The 27,095-nt window shown below is 37.5% G+C and overlaps 3 protein-coding genes and 2 long non-coding RNA genes across 19 annotated transcripts; 3 read left to right on the top strand and 2 right to left on the bottom strand.

Annotated features, from left to right (window-relative positions):
- Positions 1-1,661: 1,661 nt before the first annotated feature.
- On the bottom strand, positions 1,662-5,344 carry LOC137745661 (uncharacterized). The gene is made up of 3 exons (XM_068485655.2): positions 5,171-5,344; positions 3,364-3,454; positions 1,662-2,054 (listed from the first exon to the last, which is right to left on the bottom strand). The coding sequence occupies exons 1-3, from the start codon at positions 5,238-5,240 to the stop codon at positions 1,916-1,918; spliced, it is 300 nt and encodes a 99-aa protein (XP_068341756.1). The 5' UTR covers positions 5,241-5,344; the 3' UTR covers positions 1,662-1,915.
- Positions 5,345-7,018: 1,674 nt separating this feature from the next.
- Positions 7,019-8,578, top strand: LOC148692190 (uncharacterized). The gene is made up of 4 exons (XR_015953806.1): positions 7,019-7,097; positions 7,198-7,359; positions 7,461-7,534; positions 8,461-8,578. It is a non-coding gene; the product is annotated as an uncharacterized LOC148692190 (long non-coding RNA).
- A 5,179-nt stretch (positions 8,579-13,757) lies between these two features.
- On the top strand, positions 13,758-15,345 carry LOC148692189 (uncharacterized). The gene is made up of 4 exons (XR_015953789.1): positions 13,758-13,836; positions 13,937-14,098; positions 14,200-14,273; positions 15,200-15,345. It is a non-coding gene; the product is annotated as an uncharacterized LOC148692189 (long non-coding RNA).
- A 780-nt stretch (positions 15,346-16,125) lies between these two features.
- Positions 16,126-20,408, top strand: LOC137745385 (serine/arginine-rich splicing factor SR30). Of its 14 annotated transcripts, none has more exons than XR_011069688.2 (16): positions 16,126-16,233; positions 16,379-16,477; positions 16,771-16,836; positions 16,930-17,004; positions 17,111-17,213; positions 17,299-17,345; positions 17,487-17,544; positions 17,685-17,734; positions 17,809-17,865; positions 17,972-18,120; positions 18,203-18,280; positions 19,218-19,299; positions 19,594-19,646; positions 19,774-19,807; positions 19,927-20,000; positions 20,116-20,408. XR_011069688.2 is itself a non-coding variant. In XM_068485333.2 (14 exons), the coding sequence occupies exons 2-14, from the start codon at positions 16,391-16,393 to the stop codon at positions 20,117-20,119; spliced, it is 882 nt and encodes a 293-aa protein (XP_068341434.2). In that variant the 5' UTR covers positions 16,126-16,233; positions 16,379-16,390; the 3' UTR covers positions 20,120-20,408. The 14 variants fall into 14 exon arrangements, 5 of the variants coding, with proteins under 5 accessions (XP_068341434.2, XP_088538068.1, XP_088538067.1 ...); XR_011069687.2 differs by having other exon boundaries at positions 19,594-19,684; XR_015954364.1 differs by having other exon boundaries at positions 19,198-19,299.
- A 687-nt stretch (positions 20,409-21,095) lies between these two features.
- Positions 21,096-27,005, bottom strand: LOC137745384 (E3 ubiquitin-protein ligase RFI2). Of its 2 annotated transcripts, none has more exons than XM_068485331.2 (6): positions 26,095-27,005; positions 25,017-25,186; positions 23,830-23,888; positions 22,777-22,802; positions 22,283-22,673; positions 21,096-22,035 (listed from the first exon to the last, which is right to left on the bottom strand). In XM_068485331.2, exons 1-6 carry the CDS (start codon positions 26,273-26,275, stop codon positions 21,558-21,560), a joined length of 1,305 nt encoding a protein of 434 aa, XP_068341432.2. In that variant the 5' UTR covers positions 26,276-27,005; the 3' UTR covers positions 21,096-21,557. The 2 variants fall into 2 exon arrangements, with proteins under 2 accessions (XP_068341432.2, XP_068341433.2); XM_068485332.2 differs by having other exon boundaries at positions 21,096-21,975; positions 26,095-26,678.
- Positions 27,006-27,095: the final 90 nt, after the last annotated feature.

Below are 27,095 nucleotides of genomic sequence, written 5' to 3'. Positions count from 1 at the left end.
AGGGACTAGGATCCTCTCCTGACCTTAAAAAACTAAGTCTGCTGAACAGACAATCGTGGCCGTTGAAAACAGGGGGATCCTCCAAAAGTTATAATAATTGTAACTGTTGTATCAAATTTCAATGGTCATGATTGTCTGCTCAACAGGCTCAGTCTTCTAAGATCAGGAGAGGATCCTGATCCTTTCTTGAGTCCCAATCAAACCATTTATTCAAGAAACGTCACAAAGATCACTCAACAGCAAGGACTTAAAGTGGTAATTTCCCGCAAGCCCTAGCTCCCCTAGTAATGCTTGTTCATCCATCCTTAGGTGTTCTATGAGGGGAGCATGACCACATTACCCAGTGGAAGTTTTAACCCTAAGAGGTTGAACAGGAAGGTGAAATTTTCTCACCCCAAACAAAGTGGGAAGTTTAATCCCTAAAGGCTCATAAAATTTTCAAAAGGTATGTATGAAAGTAAGAGGTGCAGGAACAACATGATATGTAGTTGGTAACTGAATATGACGCTAACAATTTTGTCCGAACTGGATCTGTTGCTCTTTCTGGCTTTTACCACGGCGGATATGAAGAAACCCTTGAAATTTGGGTGATGGATGAATTTGACGACGGTTGGACAAAACACTTGTCTGTTTTTCCCGAATTGGATCAAGAGGTAGACATCCATTGATACTTTAGAAGAGGTAGGAGGTTCTTTTGGTTGACAAAGATGGACGCTTAGCCAACTATAACTTCACTATCAAAGATCTTATGCATATTCCTGTTTATTGTGTCTCGAGGAGATTTTCAAGCTATTGCTTGTGTCAATTGTATGTAAACCTCACCTTATATTAGAGGTCGTGTCAATAAGTGTATCAGTTTTGTGTGTTGAAATAACATCACACTTCTGAAAATTAAGAGCAAGCGAGATGGTTGATACTGGTGATATTTGAACATCATTGGCATCTAAAATAAAAAATAAAAAGAGTTTGGCTTTTTTACTAGACATTAATTATTACTCGAGCTTAATATATTGCAAGAACAAGTTGAGAGTCAACATCGTATCTGTTTAAATATTTGACTGCCAATTAGTTGTTTGTTGAGTTTCCAATTTCTGGTCTTGATTTTTAATTGGAAACTACGTCGTTTGTTCAGTTTTTCCACTCTGATTAATTTCTTGGTATATGGTCGAGAGTCGAGAGATCTATATTGTGACTGAATATTGTAAGTGCAGTTTATGATGTTGTGTAATTTCACAGATTCTCATTCACTATTTCATTTCATATTTTAGATTAAATTGTTCGGGACCTTGTTATTTCGACTAACAATAAGATAATTTACACTAAAGTTCGGAGCAGTTTTGAGATTACGAATTTCATCAAAACAAAAACTTAATATTCAAACTTTCATGTTCAACACATGTCTCAAGTTATGGGCATACTTCCACTTAAACCAATATAGATAGAGAAGAAACCTTAAGCAACAAGAATATCACGATGACAGTGTCCTAACCAATCATGCCTTACTATATATAACAGTTAAAAACACATAGCAGCGCACGATTGACTTGAAAACCTACAACCCTATGCATCACGAATATTCGGTCAATCCACATAACCAAAGTAAATGGACTCAAAAGAGAGATTTAGATTGTGCAAAAGGCAGCAGAAAAAATGTAGTTGAATTCACGAAAGGCCGAGGCCTAATTACTGCATACTTGCAAATCAGTAGCACAGAAATCCCGTGCCTGATTACAATCGGAGTTAATACAAACAAACAAAATAATGGTTGAAGAAAGACTGTTCACACAGTTATTTTTCTTATCATCCTCCAACTATTTTCTAGAAAAACTTGCGCAAGGCCATGCCGTGCTATGTGGGGTTAAACGTTTGCCCAAGCAGGGTCGTCGAACGCGATGCTTAATCCTCGTTAAAGTTCTCAATTGGAATCCTTGTTAAAGTCCTCAACTGGGAAGTACTTGGCGTATTTGTCATGTTTTGCTCCAGTTTTGTGGTCATAGTACTCCACCACTGCTGCACCAGCTAATGCGGCAAGCGTCAGAGCCTGTGCATGCAACCTGAAAAACATCAAGGAGTAAGAAGTCGGGAATAATACACAGGTACTCAATGTGAATTCAAACAAGAAAAATTAGAAAATGTAGGATAAGTGAGATGCACAAATTAGAAGTTAAACAGACGATTCAGATGGAAGAAAAGGGGAGAAGCATTCCCGGTCGACATAGGGAAGAAAATTTATACCCAGAATCACTCACAATGGGAATTCAATTTGGACCTCCACACTCCATAAAGACCACAAGTGTGTTTAAGCATTTTCTCTTAGGATTTTGTATATCAAGGATTTTATCCCTTTATCTCACATGTTGGACTAATCGCATGTTTGAAGCAATCTCCGGGTTTAGGCTATGGATCCAAGAGACTAAATTTCATGATACAATTTCCCTAACAACAACATGCTAATCTGAAATAATAAATAGAGAAGGTATAAGATGATGGGGAAAAGAAATATCATTGCTATGATAACACTGCTTCCAGCGAATTCAGAGGCTGCTGCCTTATGCTAAATTAACAAATTGAATGCCATCTTACGCATCAAATATCCCATTAAGTGGCTATTGCAAAAATTGTAAACCCGATCAAATCTCAGAATCACTTCTAACCTAAGAATCAAATGCCTTGTACAAATTGGGATCATTCAGTATTATATGCATATGATTGCTCAAGTAGCTAAAGATTAGTAAACAGCCACAATGAATTAGCAGGAGTTCAAGAACTCCGAAAATTTCGCACCAAAGTCATGGTTTTTCTGTCAAATTCAGGAACAATGGTATCTGCACGTAGGAATATATATTCTCACATAAATTATATTAAAAATTAAGGTCCAATTTTTTTGGTATTCCATCGACTGGCTTTGTTTGGGAAGAGAAAATCACTAATTCCATTACACCAGTCATAATAAAATCCATACCAAGGCATCAACTTTCATACCAGGGCAACCTATGGATAGGACTTAAGAGGCAAATAGCACTGGCAGGGTAGGGAATACCGGGACGGGCATAGTTTTCGGCATAGATATTCAGTAACCACAAACTGACATCCAGTTCAAAGAGAGAGAGCCAAATGCCAAACAAGATAGTATCATTTAATCATCAGAAAATGTCATAAGCTCCCGTCGACCTAATATTCTTTCAACTCGTATGTAACTCTAAAACTCTCAACTCAACAAAATTTAGTGAAAAGATCGACCTACCTGTTTCGCGTAAAGTTATATAACTAAGGAAATGCATATATTTACAAAATGTGGTAAGCACATCCGCACATCAATATCTGTCAAAAAAGAAACCGAGAATCCACAAATAGCAAAAGTACCTGGCGTGGATGATCCTCACACTGGTCTTCATGCCGGGCTGAGACCAGTTATAAGCTATCGAACCCGTAATTCCACTGAGCCATAGAAGACCTAAGTCATGGAAACAAAAACAAAAAACTGTCAAAAACCAGAACTACAATGTAAGGATCCACATACACACAATTATGCAGCAATATGGCAACTAAATACCATTGTTTCCAATAATCTAAAATACCAAAATAAAAAACCAAGGGCAGTAATTGAAGAACAATATCTAAAAAATTAATGGGAAATTTTATTTAAATCCATGTAACCTCTTTTCTGCACCCAACTTAAATTTTAAATGTTAATTGTCTATTTTACCCTATTACATAATTATTATTAAGTACAAAATGAAATTAATAATAAAACTCAAATTTCTCAATAAACCCAAACACTATAATTAAACCCTAGAAAACCCTAACAGTTCTGATAGAGAAAAACAAGGATTTTTATTGATGGATAGTGATTTTGAAGTTTTGAATCCTCCAACTAAGGTATAACTCGATTTATAGATATTTTGTTTGTTTGATTCTTTGGATTAAATTTCATACTTATTATATTATATTGTATTTGTTTTTCTCTGCCATCTGTCTGCCTCAAAACACTTTTGATCAGTAATGCAAAGACATATAACTTGATTCTTGGTGCAAATAACGATTGCCCAACCTCATAAACCTTAAGACATATAACTTGATTCTTGGTGCAAATAACGATTGCCCAACCTCATAAACCTTAACCACTGCCTTGCAGGTGGCATGTCTCCATCCAAATCCAAAGCATCAAGGTCAAATGTTTTTCTGGCAAAGTGATGGACTGAACTGGAGCTTGCATCGCATTCTCTGGCAATTTCAAATCTATGGATGGGTTTGGTAGCAGAAAGAAAATAAGCCATCGAAATGCTAGTCATATGCAATTATACAGCGGCAAAGGAAGCCTCTTCCAAAAAAAAAAAACAGTCGGATAGAAATGTTATTTTATAAAAGAAATGGATGTAAAGTTAACTTTACATTTTCAATTGGGTTTGAAATGGTAGTTTAGATAATAAATTTAGATTTAAAAAGATATTAATTTTTTAATTAAAAAAAATATGGATGAAAAAAGTAAGTTTAGAGGTGTATTCAATTGAGAATTTGAAAGACTTTGATGGATTTTTATAGAGTTTAATTGATTGGTAAAGATTCCATATAAAATTTTGATTCAATTCTCTCGAAGTCTCATGAGGAAATGTGAGATTTGTAGATGCTTAAAATACATTACAAAATCTCTCAAATTCCTTCTAATTCTTCAACTTTCTCAAATTCTTTAAAATCAATTTCTAATTGAATACACCTATAATGTTATAAATTTCTTTAAAATCCTAATTTGAATACACCGGATTTCTAAGGATTTTAATAATCTATCTTAAAATTCTAATTGAATACACCTTAATTTCAGAAAATCAATTAAAATCCTATTGAATACTCATAGATTCATTAAAAGAATTAAAATCCCTCAAAATCCTAATTGAATACACCCTCTTTATCGTAGAAAAATGTTAGATGAGTTCAAATAAATTTTTCCTTAATTTGATGATAAAGCCAAAGGATAGTTATTTCCGCCAATATTATAAAATGGATGCCAAAATCAATCAAAACCTAAAACCCAGATCATAAAACATGTATTTCCTCACTAAATGTTACTTAAATCCAAGAAAAATACAATATCTTGCATTTACCAACTAAAACCATGGAAAAAGGAAACAAAATTAGAGAGCAAAATCAAAGATAAACAAGCAGGGAAATTTACCAACAGCTCGAAGCTTGTGCTCGACAACCCATTCCCTGAGAGAATCGACCTTGCTCTTGGGTTCCGACATTATTGAGACAGATTTTCTTCTTTTTTTTCTTTTGAAGTTTTTTTGCAGATAGAAAATAATTGAAGCGGTTCTGAAGTTGTGGTGGTGGCTTTGGTGAGGACTCGGAAGCAAAATGGTAAAACCAAAGTGGTGTACCTGCGAATCGGTGGGCGGCAGTAAGATTACACGTGTTCCATATTTTTCATATATTTTCTGTCCTTTTTTTATTTCTTTAAAAAATGATAGCTACCTTCTTAAAGTCTACAAAAAACATTTCCGCCTCCCCGGTCTCACAAGACGTATATTTTCTAAGTTAGGAGAGGTTTTTTAGTGTGTCTCAACATGAAGCATATGATATATATCATTATACAAACAACATTTTTTTGTTCTGGGACAACTCGTGATCATTTTGTTCTTATTGATCCAATGTAAAGTTGGTCTTGAGATTTCTGAGCCCCGATATGCCATAAAAAATGTGTCGTAACTTCATGTAAAAAATTATTTATTTTCACATTTAAGATTTCGATAAATTGTACTTAGAAAAACAAACCAAACTCAATAATCTATGAACACAAAAAAACTAATTTATTTTGTACTTAGAGAAGGGAACCAAGAAATCCCAAACTTACAAGTAGATAAATAATGAGTTGTGTTCCCTTCTATCTAAAGTTTTAAAGTGGTTTTATATAAATTGTGAGATTTTTTTTTTCTTATTTACTAACCTTGTCAATATGGGACAAAAAAAATAATCATATTTGAGTCTTTAATTGATATAGATATGAAATAAATGAGCACCAAGTTAAACATATTGGTGACACATCATAAGATTTGCAAATTTGATCTAAAAATTTGAGAATTGGAATGACCGTTTAAAAATTGTGACCCACAATTGTAGCATCTCACATCGACCAACGGAGAGGAGATGATGTGCCTTATATGTACATGCTCATCTCCATTAGCACGAGGCTTTTTGGGAACTGAATGGCTTTGGATTCTATCGGAACTTCGAAGTTAAGCGAATTCGGGTGAGAGCATTGCTAGGATGGGTGACCCACTGAGAAGTTCTCGAGTGAGTTACGAGAAACAAAATTGTGAGGGCGTGGTCAAGGCCCAAAGCGAACAATATCGTGCTACGAGTTGAGCCTAAAATGTTGTCACAACCCGTCCCGGAATTTTAATTCCGAGGACGTGAAGTTATGAAAATGCCCTTAAACGGGACTAAGGGGCGTAAAATATGTTGTAACTTGATGATTTGGGGATTGGGTAGGAACCCCACATCCCTCAAATCTCTCCCTCATTCCCGTACCTTGTCTCTCTCTCTCCTCCCTCACAAATCTCTCATTCTCTCTGTAAGTTCTCTCTCTCTCTCTCTCCTTCGAACTCACACGGACCACCCACAAACCACCCCAAAACTATACCAACGCAGGATCTAAGACCACCATCGTACTCCTGAGGACCACACGAACACGATGGTACCAATTTCAGGTGAGTTTCACTTCGGAAAACATGTATTTCAATTTCACTGTGCGTGTGCACTGTTCATGCACACGTAAAGATTGATGTTTTTTGGGATTTTGAAGCTTGTAGGAAGCTTGGTGAGGTCCTAAGGAAGCTCGGAGTGCTTCGTTTGAAGGATTTGGACGTCGGGATCACGAACTGTAAGTCCGGCCGAATTTTCGTGATTTTTGGAAAAGTTTGATTCCGTTGTTTTTAGGCCCTAAAACTAGTCCAACGTGGTAGATTATGATTAGGGCTTCATTTTGGTATAGATTACATGAAAAATGGACGAAAGAACAAGGAGAATGACAAGTTCAAAGTTTGGCCGGAGCTTTCGGGGCATTTTCCGGCGAAACCACGGCGAGTTAGGGGTCAAGGCAGGTATGGATGTGTTCGTCTCGTCAATACCTTCATTTTGATATATAGTACGTCGAAAATGGTTAAGAAATGAAGAAGTTATGACAGTTTGAAATTTACCCAGAAATTCCGGCAAAACACTATTTCCGGCGAAACCAGTCCGGCGACGCGAGGAAGAAGATGCGCGCGTGGGCAGCGCGTGAACAGGGCGCGTGGGGGCGCGTGACAGCTCCAAATTGAGTTCTGAAAATTGTCACGCGTTCGTGACGTCGTGTAGATCACCGTGGTATATTCATACACCCAAATTGAGCAACGTATGAGAAAGTTATGGACGAATGTTTGGTGTATGCGCGTTAAATAACGTCAATTTGGTTACTTTTTGTATAGGTGAAAATTATACAGAGGAAGAATGTAACCAAGCTAGGGGAGGTTCAGGGACCTATGAGACGTCGATGTGATCAGTGAGTGGGCAGTTATTTTTCAGTATATATATATATATACGTATGCTTGACGTATTTCCCAGAAAACGTATTTTAAAAGAAATACGAATTAATTATCCTGTCATATATGCATCATATTTTAATATGTGCATTACCATAATTATGCATACTGTTGCATGGTGCTGAGGAGGCCCAGGTAAGCTACGATTGAAATACTACCATCACATGCATTAGTAGTGGCATACATTTATATATGTGTATTTGGTGCTGTGGACGCACAGGTAAGTGCCAGGTAAGTGGTATTCCTGTTTGTATTTCAGTAGTAGTTTGAGATGTTAGAGAGCTCATAATCTGCACCCCCGGTGTTAGTGCTCCCGTCCAGGGCCAGGGCACAGCCTTCACGTGTATGTTCACCAGCACCGCATGCTCGTCTTGGATCCAAGTTAGGTGCAAGCCTGTCGTAGAGATCACATTAGGTGGTTCCGACTTGTAGGTGACCCGCGATTTATCGCCAGCTTCACGTGATCGTAGCACTAGAGCATACATATATATTACACCCAGCTTGTCGTGCAGACCACGTTAGGTGGTTCCGACTCGTGTGCAGATTCAGTGATTGAGTTGAGCGTGGAGCTCTATATGCAGCGGTACATGTCACGTTAGGTGACTCCCGGCTGCCAGTTTATATGTGATTGATGTGAATTACGCTTGAGCATTTATATTTGATTATGAGATTCTGTTGTGACATATTCTCAAGCATGAATGGCATATTGTGAGCATAAATGGCATATGTGGAGCATGATTGACATACCTATACATACGTATATATGTTTATTTTCTGGGAAACTATATTTGTTTTACGGCGAGGGGTTAGTATATTCAAAGAGAAAAGAAGGTTTTGAATGCGTACGTTTTGCTGACCCACTCAACTTTGTTTTGCGCCCCTCCAGGTTCAAGAATTGCAAAGGTGTGGTGACTACGAGGAAATTCAACGGTGTTCTGACAGAATGGACCAAATAAGGACTCACCTTCGGGTGTTGCATTTTAGAAGTAGTATATTTTTAAAGCTTCCGAACTGTGCAAATGGTTACGTCACTCTCACGTGACGGCCAGCATACCCTCCTTCGGGACGGGGTGTGTCAAGTTGGTATCAGAGCCTAAGTTTCAATCTTGGACATCTTGAGAAGTTCTAGTGAATTCTGTCAGAACTACACCGCCTCGTAGCAAACCACGTAGTTAGAGGAATTTAGTCTCCCTGATTTAGCTGTTAGGGGAAACTATTATTTTGGTGATTCAGTATATTATCAAAAATGGACATTTTAAGATGGGTTATGAGTTGAATTTGAATCACCTTATGAAATGATGAACCTGAGGGAGCAAAGTGATGGATTAACCAATTGGAAAAGATGTTTTAGATTATGCAAGTCAAAGGAATCTTCCTTTTGACAGAAGGGTTGAGACGACTACCTGGTTTGAGTTATGAACTTGTATCCTGGTGGAAACAGGAGTATAATTCGTTGTCACCAAAGGAAACAGCCGATTGAGAATTGTTTAAGGACTTGTTTAAAGAAAAGAATTATTTCCTTTGGCATCTTATGATGGTAGAAAGCAAGAGTTTGCAAATGTGAGACAAGGAAAGCTGACGATCAATGAGTATTATAAAAAGTTCTCAGACTTGCCTTGTCCCATTCGAATATTGCCGCTATTTTGATTGAAGTGTTATATTGTTTTAGGCTGGGTGGCATAAGGCAATGGTATTTTGGGTGACCACTATCCATTGTAATCCTTATCAGGAGTATACAAGATGTTGTTGAGCCTTGAGGACTCTGAGAACATGTTCAGCGAGAGTAAAGAAGAATGATAAAAGAATGGGAATCAAAAGAGGACGATAAAGTTAATGATTCGTCATATCAAGAATATAGAGAGATTCGGAACTTCAAAAGAAGTGAAGCTAATTCTAGTTCTTTTGGCAAAGGTTTTAATGTCATTGACCAGAAGCGAAGTGATAGATGTATTGGTAATCCCAGATCTCAGAGACAAGGTGATTTTGGTAAAAGAAATGTACCTTTGGGCTGTAGGTACAATAATGGACACCTTTGAGAATGTAGGCAAGAAAGCATTGGACGCTTTACATGTGGATAGATGGGACATAGAACTGCAAATTATGTCCAAAGCCAACAGAAACCCTAGCAGTCTTCTTTACCACAACTAGCGCCGATCCAGCAAGTTCCTGGATCTATTAATTATGGTCAGTTAGGCCGTGGTGTACACGAGCGAAGTATTTACACTAATAGAGGTTGTGGGAGACAACAACAAGCCCAGGGATGTGTTAACCACACATCACTGCAAGATACTCGGAATTATTTGGATTTGATTAGGGGTACGATAATTATTCTTAATGACTTAGCTAGAGTCTATTTGTTAATAATGTAGAAATTTTACGTTATTAATGTTATTGCCTTGAAAGTAGTATTTAAACGCAGTTGAGACGTGTGTATGTATTTCCCGATGAGTGGCAAAATAGTAATATTACACCCTCGAGAGTTGTTGCTTACTTATCGAGACAACGATGAATTATCAGTATTGCGGGCTGCAGACCGTAATATTAATAACTTATTCGTGGATTCGTTAAGCAAGTAAACCGATAGGTTATCCTATGTTAGTATTGTACTTATTCAGAGTGCTCAGTATTAATAGAGTATGTATTGTTGCTAGCTACTTTTGTTCCATTAGATTGTAGATTTCGATGTTATTCTAGAGCATATTATGTTATATACATGATATGATGAGTTGGTTATGAGCTATTTATGCAGCCGAGGGCTGAGTTGATTAGAATGAAAGAGTATGAGCTATGTTTATAGCTGAATGTTGAATTGATTATATGTTATTTTTCATCGGTCTGGATGACTAGAGATTACTTTTATAAGTATGCAAAGTGGAGTGAGGCAGGCCGTTATTTATGTTGTGAGAGCAAAGAGATTATTATCAAAAGGCTGCCAAGGATACTTATCTCATGTAGTGTTAAGAGATGTCACTTCTAGTAGTGTGGAAGAAGTGGGAGTAGTCAAACATTTACCTGACGTTTTCCCTGAGAATTTACCTGGATGGCTACCAGTTAAAGATGTAGAGTTCACTATGGATTTGTCTCCAGGTACAAACCATATATTATAGAATGTTGCCTTTTGAACTAAGAGAATTGGAAATTGGTTGATAAAGGTTTTTATTCAACCTAGTACATTACGTTGGGGGAACCCCAGTTTATTGGTGAGAAAGAAAATGGACGTTAAGGCTGTGCTTTGATTATAAGCAGTTGAATCGAGTAACAATTGAAAACCGTTATTCGTAACCTCACATTGATGGTTGTTTGATCAGCTTTGAGGTGGTTGTATATTTTCTAAGTTTGACTTGAGGTCTGGATATTATTAGCTGAAGAGTATCGGTGAGGATGCCCTTATGATAACTTTCAGGACTTGTTAAGGTCATTTCAAGTTTTGGTGATGCCATTCGGAGTGACGAATGCATCTACTACTTTATGAATTTGATGAATGAAGTATTCCAATGATATCTACACCGATTTGTTGTTGTTGGTATTGAAAAGATTGATAAGACTAGAGCAAAGTATGCTAAACATCTTAAATTGGTATTGCAAAGATCGAGGGAATGTCGATTGTATGCTAAGTTTAGCAAATGCCAATGTTGGATGAATCAAGTAGCATTTTTGAGATATTATATCTGCTTCAGGTATTCAAGTGAATTTATAAAAGGTAGCAGAAATTGAGAATTTAGAACAACCACGAATCGTGATTGGGATTCGAAGTTATCCTAGCTTAACAAGCTATCATGGACGGTTCGTGAAAGATTTTGCAGTCATTGCTTTGTCATTGGCAAGATTGTTGAGAAAAGAGGTTATGTATGAGTGGGAAGGAAGTTGTGAGCAAAGAATTCAACAACTGAAGTATTTCCTCACTCATGCACGTATTTTAGTATTCCCAGAGATTAGTGGTAATCATAAATTTTTAGTGATGTTTCTTGAATGGTATGGGATGCATGTTGATGCAAATGTTAGGGTGATTACATACGTTTCACGACAAAAGGAACCTCATGAAATGAATTACCCTATTAGTGATTTGGAAGTCATGATTACCATTCTTGCTGTGAAGTTATGAAGACATTATATTTGGTAAGAATGCAAGATTTTTACGAATCCAAAAAGTCTCCAATATCCATTACTTGGAAGGATTTTGATATAAGGCAGCGAAGGTGGATTGAATTGTTTAATGAACATGATTGTACGACCAGGGTGATCGTAAAATTGTTCTAGCTGATGCACTTGGTGAAAAGACGGTGGTAAGAGTTGATGTCTGGCACACTTGCCAAGATTGTCTTCTTGTGGATTGGAAATCAACTGAAGTAAAGTTGAGAATGGAAGTTTGAGAAGAAGTTGTAATTGCTAATTTTCAAGTTAAGTCTTTTTAGTAAGGTCGTACTCAAGACTCAAATGGTTAACGAAGAGGATTAAGAATTAACCAAGGCAAAGAAAGAAGGGAAAAAGAAAGATTGCTGAGTTCGAGAATAGGATGGTTATGATTGAACTTGAAGTGATAGTTGATCAATGTACCAAGTTAGTACATTTACTCCAGTGTTGAGTAACAACCACAGTGCAACAGTACTTGTATGTTTTATGGAAAAAAGATTTGGGTTACGGAACTGCTGAGTTTCTTAAGTATGTTGGTGGCACAGTTTCCAAAGTAACGCCATAAGGACCATGAAATGTGTCGATTTTTGTTGATTTGTGGAAGAAATGCTTCTGGATAGAGAAGATTCGATCACGAAAGAGTTTTGGTAGGCCCTGAAACTATGGATGAGTCTTCTCAAAGTATTCAGGTGATTAAGTTTAACCTGAGAGTAGCCAGGAATGGCAAAAGAGATTAATAGTTGAACATGTCATTAATCGAGTGTTTAACGTAGATGATCTTATAATTTTGAAGTTTTCACTTTAGAAAAGTATGATTCAGCTGGGAAAGGAAAGCAAATTAAGTCCTAAGTACATCGGACTTTATGCGATCATCGAAGAGTAGGTGAAGTTGCTTGAATTACTTCCAGAGTTATTGTAAGAGCATGATGTGTTTCATGATTCAACATTTTTAGAAATTTCATCACGAAAAGAAATAGTGAGGTTTGGAAAGGAGACAAAATAAGTCTTAAACACATCAGACCGTTTTTGAACACTAAAGGAATCGATGAAGTTGCATACAAGTGGTGATGTCTTCAGAATTGGCTAAGGTGCATAATGTATTATATTTCGATGCGTTGTCACTAGGTGGCAGATTCGTCACATGGAGTTCCGGTGCAACTATTGAGAATTAATCCGGATTAGACTGGTTGAGGAACCAAGGACGACTTTGGATTGGAAAAAGAATGTATTGAGAATTAAGACAGTGTAATTGGTAAAGAATTTGTGAAGAAAGCAGTCAATGGAAGAAATTACGTGGAAGAAGGAAAATTGGATGAGAGAGATTTATCCGAAGCTATTGTATGAGTTTAGTTGATTAAGTTGGTTGTTGGAATTTCGGGGACGAAATTCTATAAGGAGGGAAGGTTGTCACAACCCGTCCCGGAATTTTAATTCCGAGGACGTGAAGTTATGAAAATGCCCTTAAACGGGACTAAGGGGCGTAAAATATGTTGTAACTTGATGATTTGGGGATTGGGTAGGAACCCCACATCCCTCAAATCTCTCCCTCATTCCCGTACCTTGTCTCTCTCTCTCCTCCCTCACAAATCTCTCATTCTCTCTGTAAGTTCTCTCTCTCTCTCTCTCCTTCGAACTCACACGGACCACCCACAAACCACCCCAAAACTATACCAACGCAGGATCTAAGACCACCATCGTACTCCTGAGGACCACACGAACACGATGGTACCAATTTCAGGTGAGTTTCACTTCGGAAAACATGTATTTCAATTTCACTGTGCGTGTGCACTGTTCATGCACACGTAAAGATTGATGTTTTTTGGGATTTTGAAGCTTGTAGGAAGCTTGGTGAGGTCCTAAGGAAGCTCGGAGTGCTTCGTTTGAAGGATTTGGACGTCGGGATCACGAACTGTAAGTCCGGCCGAATTTTCGTGATTTTTGGAAAAGTTTGATTCCGTTGTTTTTAGGCCCTAAAACTAGTCCAACGTGGTAGATTATGATTAGGGCTTCATTTTGGTATAGATTACATGAAAAATGGACGAAAGAACAAGGAGAATGACAAGTTCAAAGTTTGGCCGGAGCTTTCGGGGCATTTTCCGGCGAAACCACGGCGAGTTAGGGGTCAAGGCAGGTATGGATGTGTTCGTCTCGTCAATACCTTCATTTTGATATATAGTACGTCGAAAATGGTTAAGAAATGAAGAAGTTATGACAGTTTGAAATTTACCCAGAAATTCCGGCAAAACACTATTTCCGGCGAAACCAGTCCGGCGACGCGAGGAAGAAGATGCGCGCGTGGGCAGCGCGTGAACAGGGCGCGTGGGGGCGCGTGACAGCTCCAAATTGAGTTCTGAAAATTGTCACGCGTTCGTGACGTCGTGTAGATCACCGTGGTATATTCATACACCCAAATTGAGCAACGTATGAGAAAGTTATGGACGAATGTTTGGTGTATGCGCGTTAAATAACGTCAATTTGGTTACTTTTTGTATAGGTGAAAATTATACAGAGGAAGAATGTAACCAAGCTAGGGGAGGTTCAGGGACCTATGAGACGTCGATGTGATCAGTGAGTGGGCAGTTATTTTTCAGTATATATATATATATACGTATGCTTGACGTATTTCCCAGAAAACGTATTTTAAAAGAAATACGAATTAATTATCCTGTCATATATGCATCATATTTTAATATGTGCATTACCATAATTATGCATACTGTTGCATGGTGCTGAGGAGGCCCAGGTAAGCTACGATTGAAATACTACCATCACATGCATTAGTAGTGGCATACATTTATATATGTGTATTTGGTGCTGTGGACGCACAGGTAAGTGCCAGGTAAGTGGTATTCCTGTTTGTATTTCAGTAGTAGTTTGAGATGTTAGAGAGCTCATAATCTGCACCCCCGGTGTTAGTGCTCCCGTCCAGGGCCAGGGCACAGCCTTCACGTGTATGTTCACCAGCACCGCATGCTCGTCTTGGATCCAAGTTAGGTGCAAGCCTGTCGTAGAGATCACATTAGGTGGTTCCGACTTGTAGGTGACCCGCGATTTATCGCCAGCTTCACGTGATCGTAGCACTAGAGCATACATATATATTACACCCAGCTTGTCGTGCAGACCACGTTAGGTGGTTCCGACTCGTGTGCAGATTCAGTGATTGAGTTGAGCGTGGAGCTCTATATGCAGCGGTACATGTCACGTTAGGTGACTCCCGGCTGCCAGTTTATATGTGATTGATGTGAATTACGCTTGAGCATTTATATTTGATTATGAGATTCTGTTGTGACATATTCTCAAGCATGAATGGCATATTGTGAGCATAAATGGCATATGTGGAGCATGATTGACATACCTATACATACGTATATATGTTTATTTTCTGGGAAACTATATTTGTTTTACGGCGAGGGGTTAGTATATTCAAAGAGAAAAGAAGGTTTTGAATGCGTACGTTTTGCTGACCCACTCAACTTTGTTTTGCGCCCCTCCAGGTTCAAGAATTGCAAAGGTGTGGTGACTACGAGGAAATTCAACGGTGTTCTGACAGAATGGACCAAATAAGGACTCACCTTCGGGTGTTGCATTTTAGAAGTAGTATATTTTTAAAGCTTCCGAACTGTGCAAATGGTTACGTCACTCTCACGTGACGGCCAGCATACCCTCCTTCGGGACGGGGTGTGTCAAATGTGGTGGAGCCCTCTTGTTAATTTTAAACAATAATTAATTAATCAAATTTTATAAATTTATATTCTTATTAAAAGAAATTTGTAAAATTATAAAGTAAACAAACACACATAACATTTCAAACTTGTGATCTCCTAGTTAATTTTAAACCATATAAACCACCATTTCTAATAATTTTTTTTTATCATTTGACAAAAAATTATAAATATATACTTCTATGAATTAAAAATTAGAAAGTAAATAAACAAACATAGTATTATGTACCCATGAACTCCTCATTGATTTTAAACAACAGAAACTATCAATTCTAAGTGATGATACTAAAAAAAACTCGTGCATTTCTCATAAATATAATTTTTCTTGCGATTAGATAACATTTAGGTACTTACTAGTGAATATTTTATTTGCGCATTTTTTAACTTGATCCAATTAAAGAGTTGCGTGTTCCTTATTTTTTTTAACTTAAAAATTAATTAACATGTCTGTTATTTTTTGAAACAATAAATATGTGTTAAAATATTATTATATCGAAATAAAGTGAAGTAGCTCAGTATTATCGCCATAGGTACATGCCATGTGAGTTTGACCAAAAAAAAGGGTACATGCCATGTGACGGTGCTGATAGATCGCTAACCATACACGCATCTCGTTCCGGCCGTTGATCTAACGCCACGTGTTAGCCGTACAAACACTGGAAACACAGACTATATAACCGTATTAATCCACCCCTTCATCCTTCCAGAAGCTCCCAAAACTCTCCAGAATCTCCCAACTCTATCAGACCCCAACTGAACCATCTCTCTCCTCTCTCTCTCTCCCCTGCAATCTCTGTGAATTAAAGGTAAAGCCCTATAATTTTCCGAAAAGTAAGTAAGTAAATTCCTAGTTTTTCTTTTGGGGTACGGAAATTCGTTGTTTTGAAACTGTAAAGTTTGAATTTTAATTTATTCTTAATGGTTTTATGATATCCTGATTGTGTTTTTCAGGGGAGTAAAAAGATGAGTAGTCGATCGAGTTGCACTATCTACGTCGGCAATCTGCCTGGAGATATTCGTATGAGAGAAGTTGAAGATTTGTTCCTGAAGGTCGCATTTTTTTTCTTAATTTTTTCACAATTTAATTGAAATTAATTATTTTCTGTGGAGTTTTTTTGTTTTGATATATTTACTTGTAAAAATCAAATTTTATCTCTGCCATTTTTTTTTTTTTTTTGAATAAGATGAACAATTTGTTAGATTTAATGAGATATATTGACCAAAAAAAAAAAAAAGAAGATTTAGTGAGATATTTAGTGTTTTTTGCTAGGTTTTGCATGGATGATCATGATTTATAATTTACGCAGAAAAATGTGTTTTTAATGTTTCTATGTAAATTGCAGTATGGGCCTATTGTTGACATTGATCTCAAAATCCCTCCAAGACCGCCAGGTTATGCTTTTGTTGAGGTAAGTGTTAAATCTGAGTGTTGATGAATTTGTTAGTTGTGTTTTGTTGGCTGATATCTGTATTATACTTTCAAATTCGATGCTTAATTGCAGTTTGAAGATCCTCGTGATGCTGATGATGCAATTTATGGCCGGGATGGGTACGACTTAGATGGGTTTCGTTTACGGGTTAGTCATACTTGTATATATCCTTCTTCGAATGCATCTTGTATTTGCGAGTACGTGCGAATTACTTTATTCTTTCTTTGTATGTTTTTGGCATCTGGCTTTGTAGGTTGAACTAGCACATGGTGGACGGCACTCCTCATCACATCGTTCCAGCAGTTACAGTCGTAGTAGCAGCAGCCGTGGTGCTTCTCGGCGCTCTGACTATCGTGGTATGAAGGGAGTTCAAAAGTATTTTTGTTGGAGCTTTCCGGAGTTGAATTTGTTTAACTTATTGCTTGTCACTCCCATGCGCAGTGCTGGTTACTGGATTGCCTCCTGCTGCTTCGTGGCAGGATCTGAAAGTAAGAATGTTATTTTATTCTGTAAATGTGTTCTCTTCCTATACATTTGTTTTCTGGCATTGCAATTAAATATTAGAAGAGATACTTGAAAAGTTTTCTGTATATGACTTAACTATTAGTTAAATTGTATTTAATGATCAGGATCACATGCGCCGAGCTGGCGATGTCTGCTTTTCTCAAGTGTTCCGTGATCGTGATGGTGAGTTGATTAATTGGCTTGGAGCATGTACTTTTTCCAGATTCATTGGCTTGGAGCGTGTACTTTTTCCTTTTATGTACTTTTATTTTGTTGAAATGGTATGGTCGTTTTTAATAGATTTCATAACGATATTCTTGTAGGCATGACGGGAATTGTAGATTACACAAACTACGAGGATATGAAATATGCTGTAAGTTAAAGTAATGAAAAGATGATACAATTGCATTGTTCTTTTGAAATTGTCTGATTCGGCGTGATCTGCAGATCAGAAAACTTGATGACTCTGAATTCAGAAATGCCTTTGCTCGCTCTTACATACGGGTATTATTTTAACTTTGACTTATGTTTGGGTATACTATGATGTGCACGTTGTGCTGAATTTGAGATTCCACTTATGCCATTTTGGATATTCTTCTTCTATGTCCAGGTGAGGGAGTATGATTCTAGGCATAGCTATTCCAGAAGCCCTGGTTATGACTATAGACGGAGCTACTCTAGAAGCCCCAGCCGTACTCCATATTTGTCAAGAAGTCCAAGTGTCAGCCGTAGCTATAGCTATGGGGGCCGGAGCAGAAGGTCAACACTGGTTTTCTGTTCACATTAGGTAGGTATTATACTTTTGGACAGTGCAGTTTTGACAAAGATTCTCTTGTTGCAGCATATCACCGGAGGCAACATATTCACGCCGCTCTCCATCAGTATCTTACCGAAGGTCTGTCTCACGTTCCCGCTCAAGGTACCTACATGCTACCTGAAAGTGCTTGACTTTTACTTCTTCGTATAATCAACGAGTATACCATTTTGATGAGGATCTCATTTTTTGGGCACACAAACTATTGCTCTTTCGTTTCTCATTGTTAGATTGTAATTCAAATATGTTCTGCCTCTTGCCTTACCTTTTTCTCTAGTAGTTGCTTTCTAGGTTTTTTTCTCACCATCAAATTAATGTTTCTCCTACATTTTCTTTCCGTTCTCTGGTAGCCGAGTAGTATGTATATGGGCATCCATAGCCTTTAGGATTTAGTCATCATTGAGCTCTAGCTTAAATTTTCAGAACGACTACCAATAGGTTTGGGGTTACTCATTGCAATTTAGCAGCTGTGTTGCTGTACTGGCCAAGTGCTTAGCTTTTGCTTTATTGCGAATCAGACGCGTAATTGTGTTTATAAATGTGAAGAAAACTTCAAATTAAATTTTGTTCATGATGGGTTCACAATCTTGGAAGCTTCTGGCGTACAGGGTAGCCGTACCTTTTTGTTTCCTATCTAGTTGCTTTGTTACCCATATGTGCGCTATAGTTCAAACCATCAATCCTATAGATTTGTTCTACAGGATTCAAGTATTTCCCGTCTCCTTTACTTTTTAAAACTTTATGACTAATGTTTTTTTGGGAAAAGGGTACGAGGTGGTTGTGTTTCATCTTTTGATTCTTTTAACAAATCTGAGTATGTTTTTGAAAAATAAGTAGGTTTGCTTCTATTTTGAAGTTTTTATCTTGTTTCTAGTCTTTTCCAACATGGGGATCTTGCTACCACATTTTTGAAATTCGTTTACACTCCCAGAAATTTGGTGTACAAAATCATTTGTCTAAATTTTCGATGGTGTAAGGGTTATTAAGAAGGGTTAGCAGGTTATCCTAATCTGTTTATGAAGGTTTCCTTGTTTCTTGCTAGATCTGGCATTTGTGGAGATCTGGGGACTGGATCTTAGGACCTTGATGGGATGTGGTGCTCATGCCTGCAACTCTTAGTTGAGGTAACGCGACTTTGTTGATGAGCACCTCCGGAAAAAAAAAAAAAAAAAAAAAAAAAAACAAAGAAAAAATGGAAATAATTTTAATCACTTCTAAAGATGGATTACTGTTGAACGCACGCTATAGCTATCAAAACCCACAAATCAGCAGTTGGGACGCATAAAGCTCACAAACTACTACATTCACTAACTTGCGATAAGGATGCGTGGATTTTCTCCTCTTTTCATCGAGGATTAGATGTTGTGTGATGCTGGTATTTTGATTTCTTACTTTTATTAATTGGTTTATATTTTAAGACATGCTGGAAAGATCATGGGGTGCTTGGTGTAGAGCATCTGAGGATAAAAAGGTTTATGATTTTTACTATTTTCTACGCTTTCAATTACGGTAAGTCTGCTCTTGGAAGTCGTGTCAGAGCGTCAATAGAAAAGAATAATGTTGTTGATATTAATTTTGGATTATTGGAAATATTGCAGATCTCGGACAATATCTAGGTCTCCAAATTATATTGTAAGTTTCATTTTCACTCTGTTTGACCTTTTCTTGATTGAAAGAGCAATAATATGAAAATGAAGGAGAATCTCATGGAATTGCATTCCATTAATACATCTGAAATTGGTGCTACGCAGCCTCGTCGCAGGACTCTGAGCAGATCAAGGTCAAGGTCCAGAAGCATATCTCGGTCTCCTTCGCCTTCTGCCTGGTACTGCTTAAATTTTCACTGATGATTGTTGCATTTCAGTTTTTTCATCCAGCAAGTGTTATCGGCACTTTTTACCAAATATTAATGAGGTATTAACAAAGGCTGCGATTTCCAGGTGAGATCCGAAGGACGCGTCTCTGTAGACTCCAGGGCCGTCATTATCATTTCCTATTGCCTCTCTCTCGTAGACGGAAGGAAATTAGGAACTTGTGTGCTATGCGTTCGGTTTAGGACATTCCTTGAACGGTCTAGTATTGCATCGATGAAGTCAGTGACGTTAAATTTAGTATGATGTATTAAAAGTGATCTTAACCAATGTTGTCTACTGCTGAATTGGTTTGCATTTGTAGCACGGTTGCGTTGCGATACAATGGGCTTGGTGCCCGAAATTTAGTACGCTTGCAGTTATCTTTTCTCGTCGTGCCCGAAATTTGGCAAGCTTTTGGTGCAGTGAAAATAGCAAGAAAATATGTTTCGACTCTTCTAGAATTTCAAAAACAACAAAAAAAAAAAAAAAAAAAGAGAAACTCCTAGACTTGGCGATAAATGATCGATCCCTCACAGTAATTTTAGTGTGGATGTTAAGAAAAATTGTTGTAAACCATTTAGAATTAGTCTTATCATTTATTGTGCTTCACACGTTCTTCGAAATTTGTGACAAAACTCGGTAGGTAAAAGGTGAATTACTCGATAAACATGAAAAGAGCGGTGTTAGGTAGACAAATCTTTTAAATTAAATTTACAAATTATATAATGCATCATTAGTAAAATAAACATGTTAATTAATAATTAAATAATAATCTAAATAACTCCCGTCATATAATTTGCAAAATTCAGTTTAAACAGTTAATCTTTCTAGCATTACTCATAGAAAATCGAATCATTCTAATACTCACAAAAATGATGGATTAGACAGAAGCTTCTTTCAAAATGAAAAATCGTTCTCATCTACCTTCAATATGCCTCGAACTCAGGAAGTTTGTCATTCCAAATTTATCCGCTATAGCAAACATATAATTAACGTACTTTTATCTGCAGCGCAAAACAGAATAATTTGGTTTAATTGCACGGTTATACAAGCACTGGGCAGGAGAATAATTGTTAAAAGATGTGATGTCTTGTATATCCAACAAATTGTTGGAAAGGAAACCAAGCACTGCAGGAATACATGTTTCTGGACATAAATAAATGACCCACCGATTACTTATCCTCAAGAACAGTTGGTTTTTGTCATCCGGATAAAAACCGGGACATTTGCGGATGACCCAAAAATCATAAAACACGGCCAAGCAGGTGCTCATATTTTAACTTTGCCATCCACAAAGAGCCTATTTTCTTACCCCCAAAGGCGAAGAAACTAGACGAATGTTATGTCCATCACACCACCCTGTGGCTGCAAAAAGACCGTTTTCAGAGCCACTCGACAGAGTATTTTGGCGTCTTGTCATGATTACAAGACGCCAAGCGTTCTATATCGTTTTCAAGCATACACAACTTTTGATTTCAGTTATAGATAGTGGTTGTTTGCTTCACCAACAAAAGGATGGGGAGAAAAGCCTATAACCGGTTTTGTGAAGATGACCTCTCAGACCCATGTCTTTGCCGGAAGCTGCTCCCTCTGATCACCGAGTCTGACCCACTGCCACCTTGGTTAAAGGCAGGCCAACCTTGATCTCGGTCAACCTGATTCATCGGGAATGAAGGCAAATGATCTCTTTCCCATGGATGAAAACGACTAGGTAACGGATTTTCAGCTTCTTGGTAGTTACGACCTGATGAACCGAACGGGAAAATATAAAAACCACCATTTTGGTCTGATGATGAAGCCACTGGCCCTACTTGAGCCACCCCTCTTTGACTGCTGGATCTTCGGGCTCCTGGAACTATGGGCGAACGCATGGTTGGTGAATTACTAGGCTGTTGCTGTTGATAGTATGCCTGAAGAGCTTGGACTCTGTCGCGGGTCCGTGCATTGCTGCCAGGATAAGGAGGAATCATTGACGATGTCATTGAGCTGCCAGCTCTAGCACTAGAGCTGCAGATAGCAAACACTAATGATTCAATAAACATAACACTTCTGTTATCTATAAGCAAGTTATGCAGCTTGTCATCAACCACCGCATCGAGAGAGAGTTTTGTACTCTCGTATCATTAAACAAATTCAATGAAAATTACGAGAACCATGGATGATTTTGCTGGTGTGATAACTTTTCTAGAAATTAAAAGTATAAGCAAGGATGGAAACTATCTAAAAACCACCTTGAAATTTTGTCAAGGCATACCTGTGACCGACAAGGAATGGATGCATAAAAGATCCCGATCTTGCTATTTCTGTGCTCGGCCTAGCAGATCTTTGAGTAACAGATGGAATTGAAGCCTGGTCAACACCACCAATGTGATTGTTGGCTGTAGAGAATGAAGGCGGGGAATGGTGCTCCCAACTGTGATAATGGAGATCCATGGCAGGAAAAGCATAGGAGTTGGGCATTTCACTCGGTACGGATGTGCCACTCCAATGATGGTTGAAGTTGGAAGCTTCTGACACAGTTCCACTGGAGTTTGAGGATGAAGGGTGAATTGGCCCAAAGTAAGCGATATATGGGCAAGGATGGGCAGCAGACGATACAGCTGTATGCTCAGCAAAGATAGCATGCTGTCCAAGTATTTCGTGATCTGCAGGACAACATTAATCATATGAATACCACACATTATATTATAATCCTCCACAAAGCCAGAATAGAATATCACAACTTAAATGAAAAGAAGAAAGTCTTACACGAGGTTGGTGAAAACTCCCCTTCCCTGTTAATTGTGAAGAAAAAAAAAAAGTTCAACGCATAGGAGAAAGTATTAAACTTGAATCGCAAGTAAAATGAAAAACAAAAGTCTGCACGCAATAAAAAGTTGATTAGAGGTGATTCTATTTGAAATCCAACATTTGCTTGTAATTTTTCTACTTTATTTTTTCTGGAAAATTTAACCTTCATTTAAAAATTTGAAAGACATAAAGATGAAAGAGTAAAATGATGAAACAAATACATTATGAAGTCCAAATAGCAAGCACCCAGTCGAATACCAAATTCTCAATTTTTTTCGCATAACTGTGACCGCAGGAGAAGGATAATAAAAGACTGTTTATAGATAGAAAATAGTCAGATGATGGTGCTCAGAGCTTTCTTGTAACTACCCAGGAAAATGCAACTGCGCCCAAAAGTGTGCAAAAGATCAATAAAGGTCCACTGGCACTAAAACTTTATGTCAATAAGATTCCACACGATTTGCTTAACCCAGCCAGTAGGCAAAATTAGCAGCATCTCTGAAGTTAAATTATTAAGAAAAGAACCACTTAGCCACATGCTACTTCTTTCTAACTCTTTATAATCACTTTGGTTTTAATTTTTTGAAAATATCCTCTCCTTGCATATATCAGGAGGGATAATTTATTGTGAAAACCAATACGAATGTTTTTCTATTCAAACTTGCAAATTTAACAAACATAAAAGAAGTTGCGATCAAGATACCCCTTTGGAGGGGTCCATTGGAAAACTAACCCCTTTTAAACAAACTTGAAAACTTCACCTGCTTTAAACTTGAAAGGACCAAGCTGTGGTCTATGTGAATCAAGATGTGGGTTGAGAACTTGAATCCCCGTCTCAACCCAAATTTCAACTCAATCTCAATTTTGGCAAGCTATTGACATAGGCCAAAATCACTTTTATTAATAGCCTAAAAGCCTAAGGTAACTGGTTATCTTTTGAACCCAAGACACTAGACGCTAACTACAGCAAACATAATTTAAGCACGAGCTTTAGCAAATGAAATCACTTACTCAAATGATGAAGGAAGTCGTGCTAAGCTACCAAATGGACACCAGTGCACACCAAAGGACTGCAAAAATCATTTATGTACAAACAATATATCAAAATGACGAACATTTTTCTAAATTGTAGTCTATAGAGCACATCAGTTTATCTAAGTCATTATCTATACACACACATGACATAGAAGTTCAAAGTCATAATGTGTCACTTCGATTTAATACTATCCAACACAGAAAAACATGCAGAAGACATTACATTGTCCTTGTAATTATATGGGAAGCTACTCATGAGACGAAATAAATACCGTAGTACCAAACTTCTTCATTGGTACTACTACTTCACATGAAGGACTCTAGTTAGGTTTTACCTACAATTATTCATCCATTTACTCTTCATAAGGTTCCACTCTTCAAATGAAATGTAATGGGAAGAAAAATAAACAGCCGACAAACAATAAGGGCCGCCTTTGGTTCTCTTCCATTCCACTTTGTTCCTTTCCAAATTTGAAGGTAATGGAGAGCCTTATAATTACATAGACCCTTCAACTTAATCTTTTAATGACAGTACTACATACCAAACACTAATCTGTTCAGGCTCTTTCTCCTCAATAATTGTCAGCTTACTGGGCTCTACCTATGAATCAATTTTAGAGTGTGCTCCTAAATATCATCATTAACTTACATTTGACAAAAATCATCCACACCAGCCAACCAATTATGCTTACACTCAAAAATAGAAATTCATATCCTGAGGCAGAAAGTAGATTACCTGCACCTATAAGCTGAGGTGATGGGTTCACCACTAGCAAGAGAGAAAACTGAGATTTTGCCCACGTGTTAAGAGTAGCGATAAATATCATACATAAAAGGAAAATCTAGACACATGGCTTTTGGCTAGAAGGGAATGCACTCTCAAATAAGGAATGGGTTATCCTAGCCTTTGAAGCAGAACTTCCTTTTGGTGCTATATTGATTCCATTTTGGTAAGTTAACTTTATTTATTGTTTACAACCTTAAAATTTGTCACAAGTTGAACCCACACAGACATACCTAAACAGGAACAAACGGCCTTAACCATAGTGTCAGAATATAGAAAACCATTAACCAGAGTTTGCATTTGACTACAAAATTTGAATATTCACAAAAGGAAGCTGAAAAATAGAAGTTAAAATTCTACAAGTATGTAAACTATATACCATTTCAGAATAACTTAAATCAGAGAGATCCTCATCATGTGTCCAGTCTTCCATGTTCAATTCCGGAAATGAACGGCATCCATTAGAATAAAGCCATTGACCTTTCTCGATTTTCCGACAATTAGGGCATTGCATTGCCCCCTTTATATTGAAGGCTGAACCAATGCAATCTGAAAGAATGAAAACAAAAAAAATAAAGGAACATGAAAGCTCGGTATCATCTTTAGTGAAAAGGCATAACTAAACTTATGCCCTTATAAGAACTATATAACTATGCCTCAGTAAACATGCAACTCCATTTACTGATATGAGATGATTTAAAATCAAATAGTACTATATTCGGAATAATTTACTGACGACAAATTTTATCAAAGTAATCTGAAGAATGATCTACTGAACCTTGACTAAATTTAGACCTCATAGGGTCTCAATGCTGTACAAGTTCGGGTTGTCAACACCGCACTTTCGACACTGGGAGTGCAGAAACCTATTATATATATTTCACTTAATTGATGACTCACAGAGATTCCAAATCTCCAAAAAAGTATTCACTTTCAATGCCGTCCTCTGGTTTTGAGGAAAAAAAATGATTCAAGAAACCCTCATGCACAGAAATTCTTCGTTTTCATTGATAGGTTCTATCAAATTTCGCACCTTCCAGTACAAATTATGGTTCTATCCATTGAATCAAACAACTACAACAAAGCGAAATGTAGACATCCAACTACATGAAAGATCTAATCATCATATCTTGCATAAGCAACAGATTATTAATGTAGTTGAAGTGAAACAATATATGTGTGTGTGTGTGTGTGTGTGTGTGTGTGTAAGTCTAGAACGATGACAACCCAACAAAACCAAAGCTTTAATTAAATGAAGCATAATTCAGTTTAAATTTCGTAATTTATTTCTTCAATTTCTTATCTTTCTTCATTGTCTTGACCAATCAAACAACCCATCACCGGAAAATCAAAATCCAACAGAATTGCAAAATCAGAAACCAAATTTGAACCCGGACCTTTGAAATTGCAGTGGGGAAAAATTGAAACTTCCAACCCAAATTAGATTCAAAACTCACCTAGATGAAATTCATGCCCGCATTGCAGCTTGGCCCAAGATCTATCCCCATTATCGGCGACGACTTCAAGGCAAATCGAGCAGGAAACAGAACCTCCGTACGATTTGCCTCCACAACCACCGCCACAGCCAACACCATCGCTTTCTTCAACCCCAACCTCTCCATCGCTGCCGAGCCCCATAGAAACCCCCAAATCGAGCCCTCAAAGCCCCAAATCCCGATACGCCGGCGTTTCAACGGTCAATTCCCCTCTCTTTCTCTCTGTTTTTTTCTCACGTATAAAGACCGAGGCGAAGTAAATCCGGCAGAACACAGCGTTTTGGTTTGGCGAATCACGACGAGACCAAGACGACGTCGTTAGGATCGAAGCAGAGACGGAGGAAGACGGTCAGTCGTCGGAGACGGTGTTCTGGGAAGAGAAAAAGTTTTGATTTTTGACGGACAATCGAGAAATGAAGATCTGCTGTCGCTCAGCTCTCTATCTACGTGTCGTGCGTCACGGGCCGTTGGATTAGGGAGAGGTTGGACTTCGCGAATTAACCGCTGTCCAAATAAAACCATATCAACGGCTCATATTCACTCTCGAGAACTTCTGCGGTTCGATTGTTGTTTTGTCTCAATTTCTTTATTTTTTTATTTTTTATTTTTTTTATTTTTTATTTTTTATTTTTTATTGTTTTGGTGTTAGATAAGATTTTGTTTCTACTTTGTCGGTTGGAAAAAGGTTTGGTAATTGTGGACAAAAAAAAAAGGTTGGTAAACTTTGTATTGAGCCATCATAACGGTCCAATTCATTTAAAATTTTATTATGTTTCGGTGTAAATAATGCATTAAAACAAAATAATTGAGATTAAAAAACTCAACAAACTAATCTCCATTAAATACCATGTTTCGATTCATATTTCTTGAGCTTTAAGTTAGGAAAGATGCTATTGCTATTTACAAGTACGAGCAAAGATCTTCTCCAAATTTCTGTATCTGGAATTCAAAGACTCAGATAT

Source organism: Pyrus communis, chromosome 12 (assembly GCF_041283825.1).
Source record: "Pyrus communis isolate YQ-2024b chromosome 12, ASM4128382v1, whole genome shotgun sequence".
NCBI classification, from domain to species: Eukaryota; Viridiplantae; Streptophyta; class Magnoliopsida; order Rosales; family Rosaceae; genus Pyrus; species Pyrus communis.
This window is presented reverse-complemented; position numbering and strand designations above follow the sequence as displayed.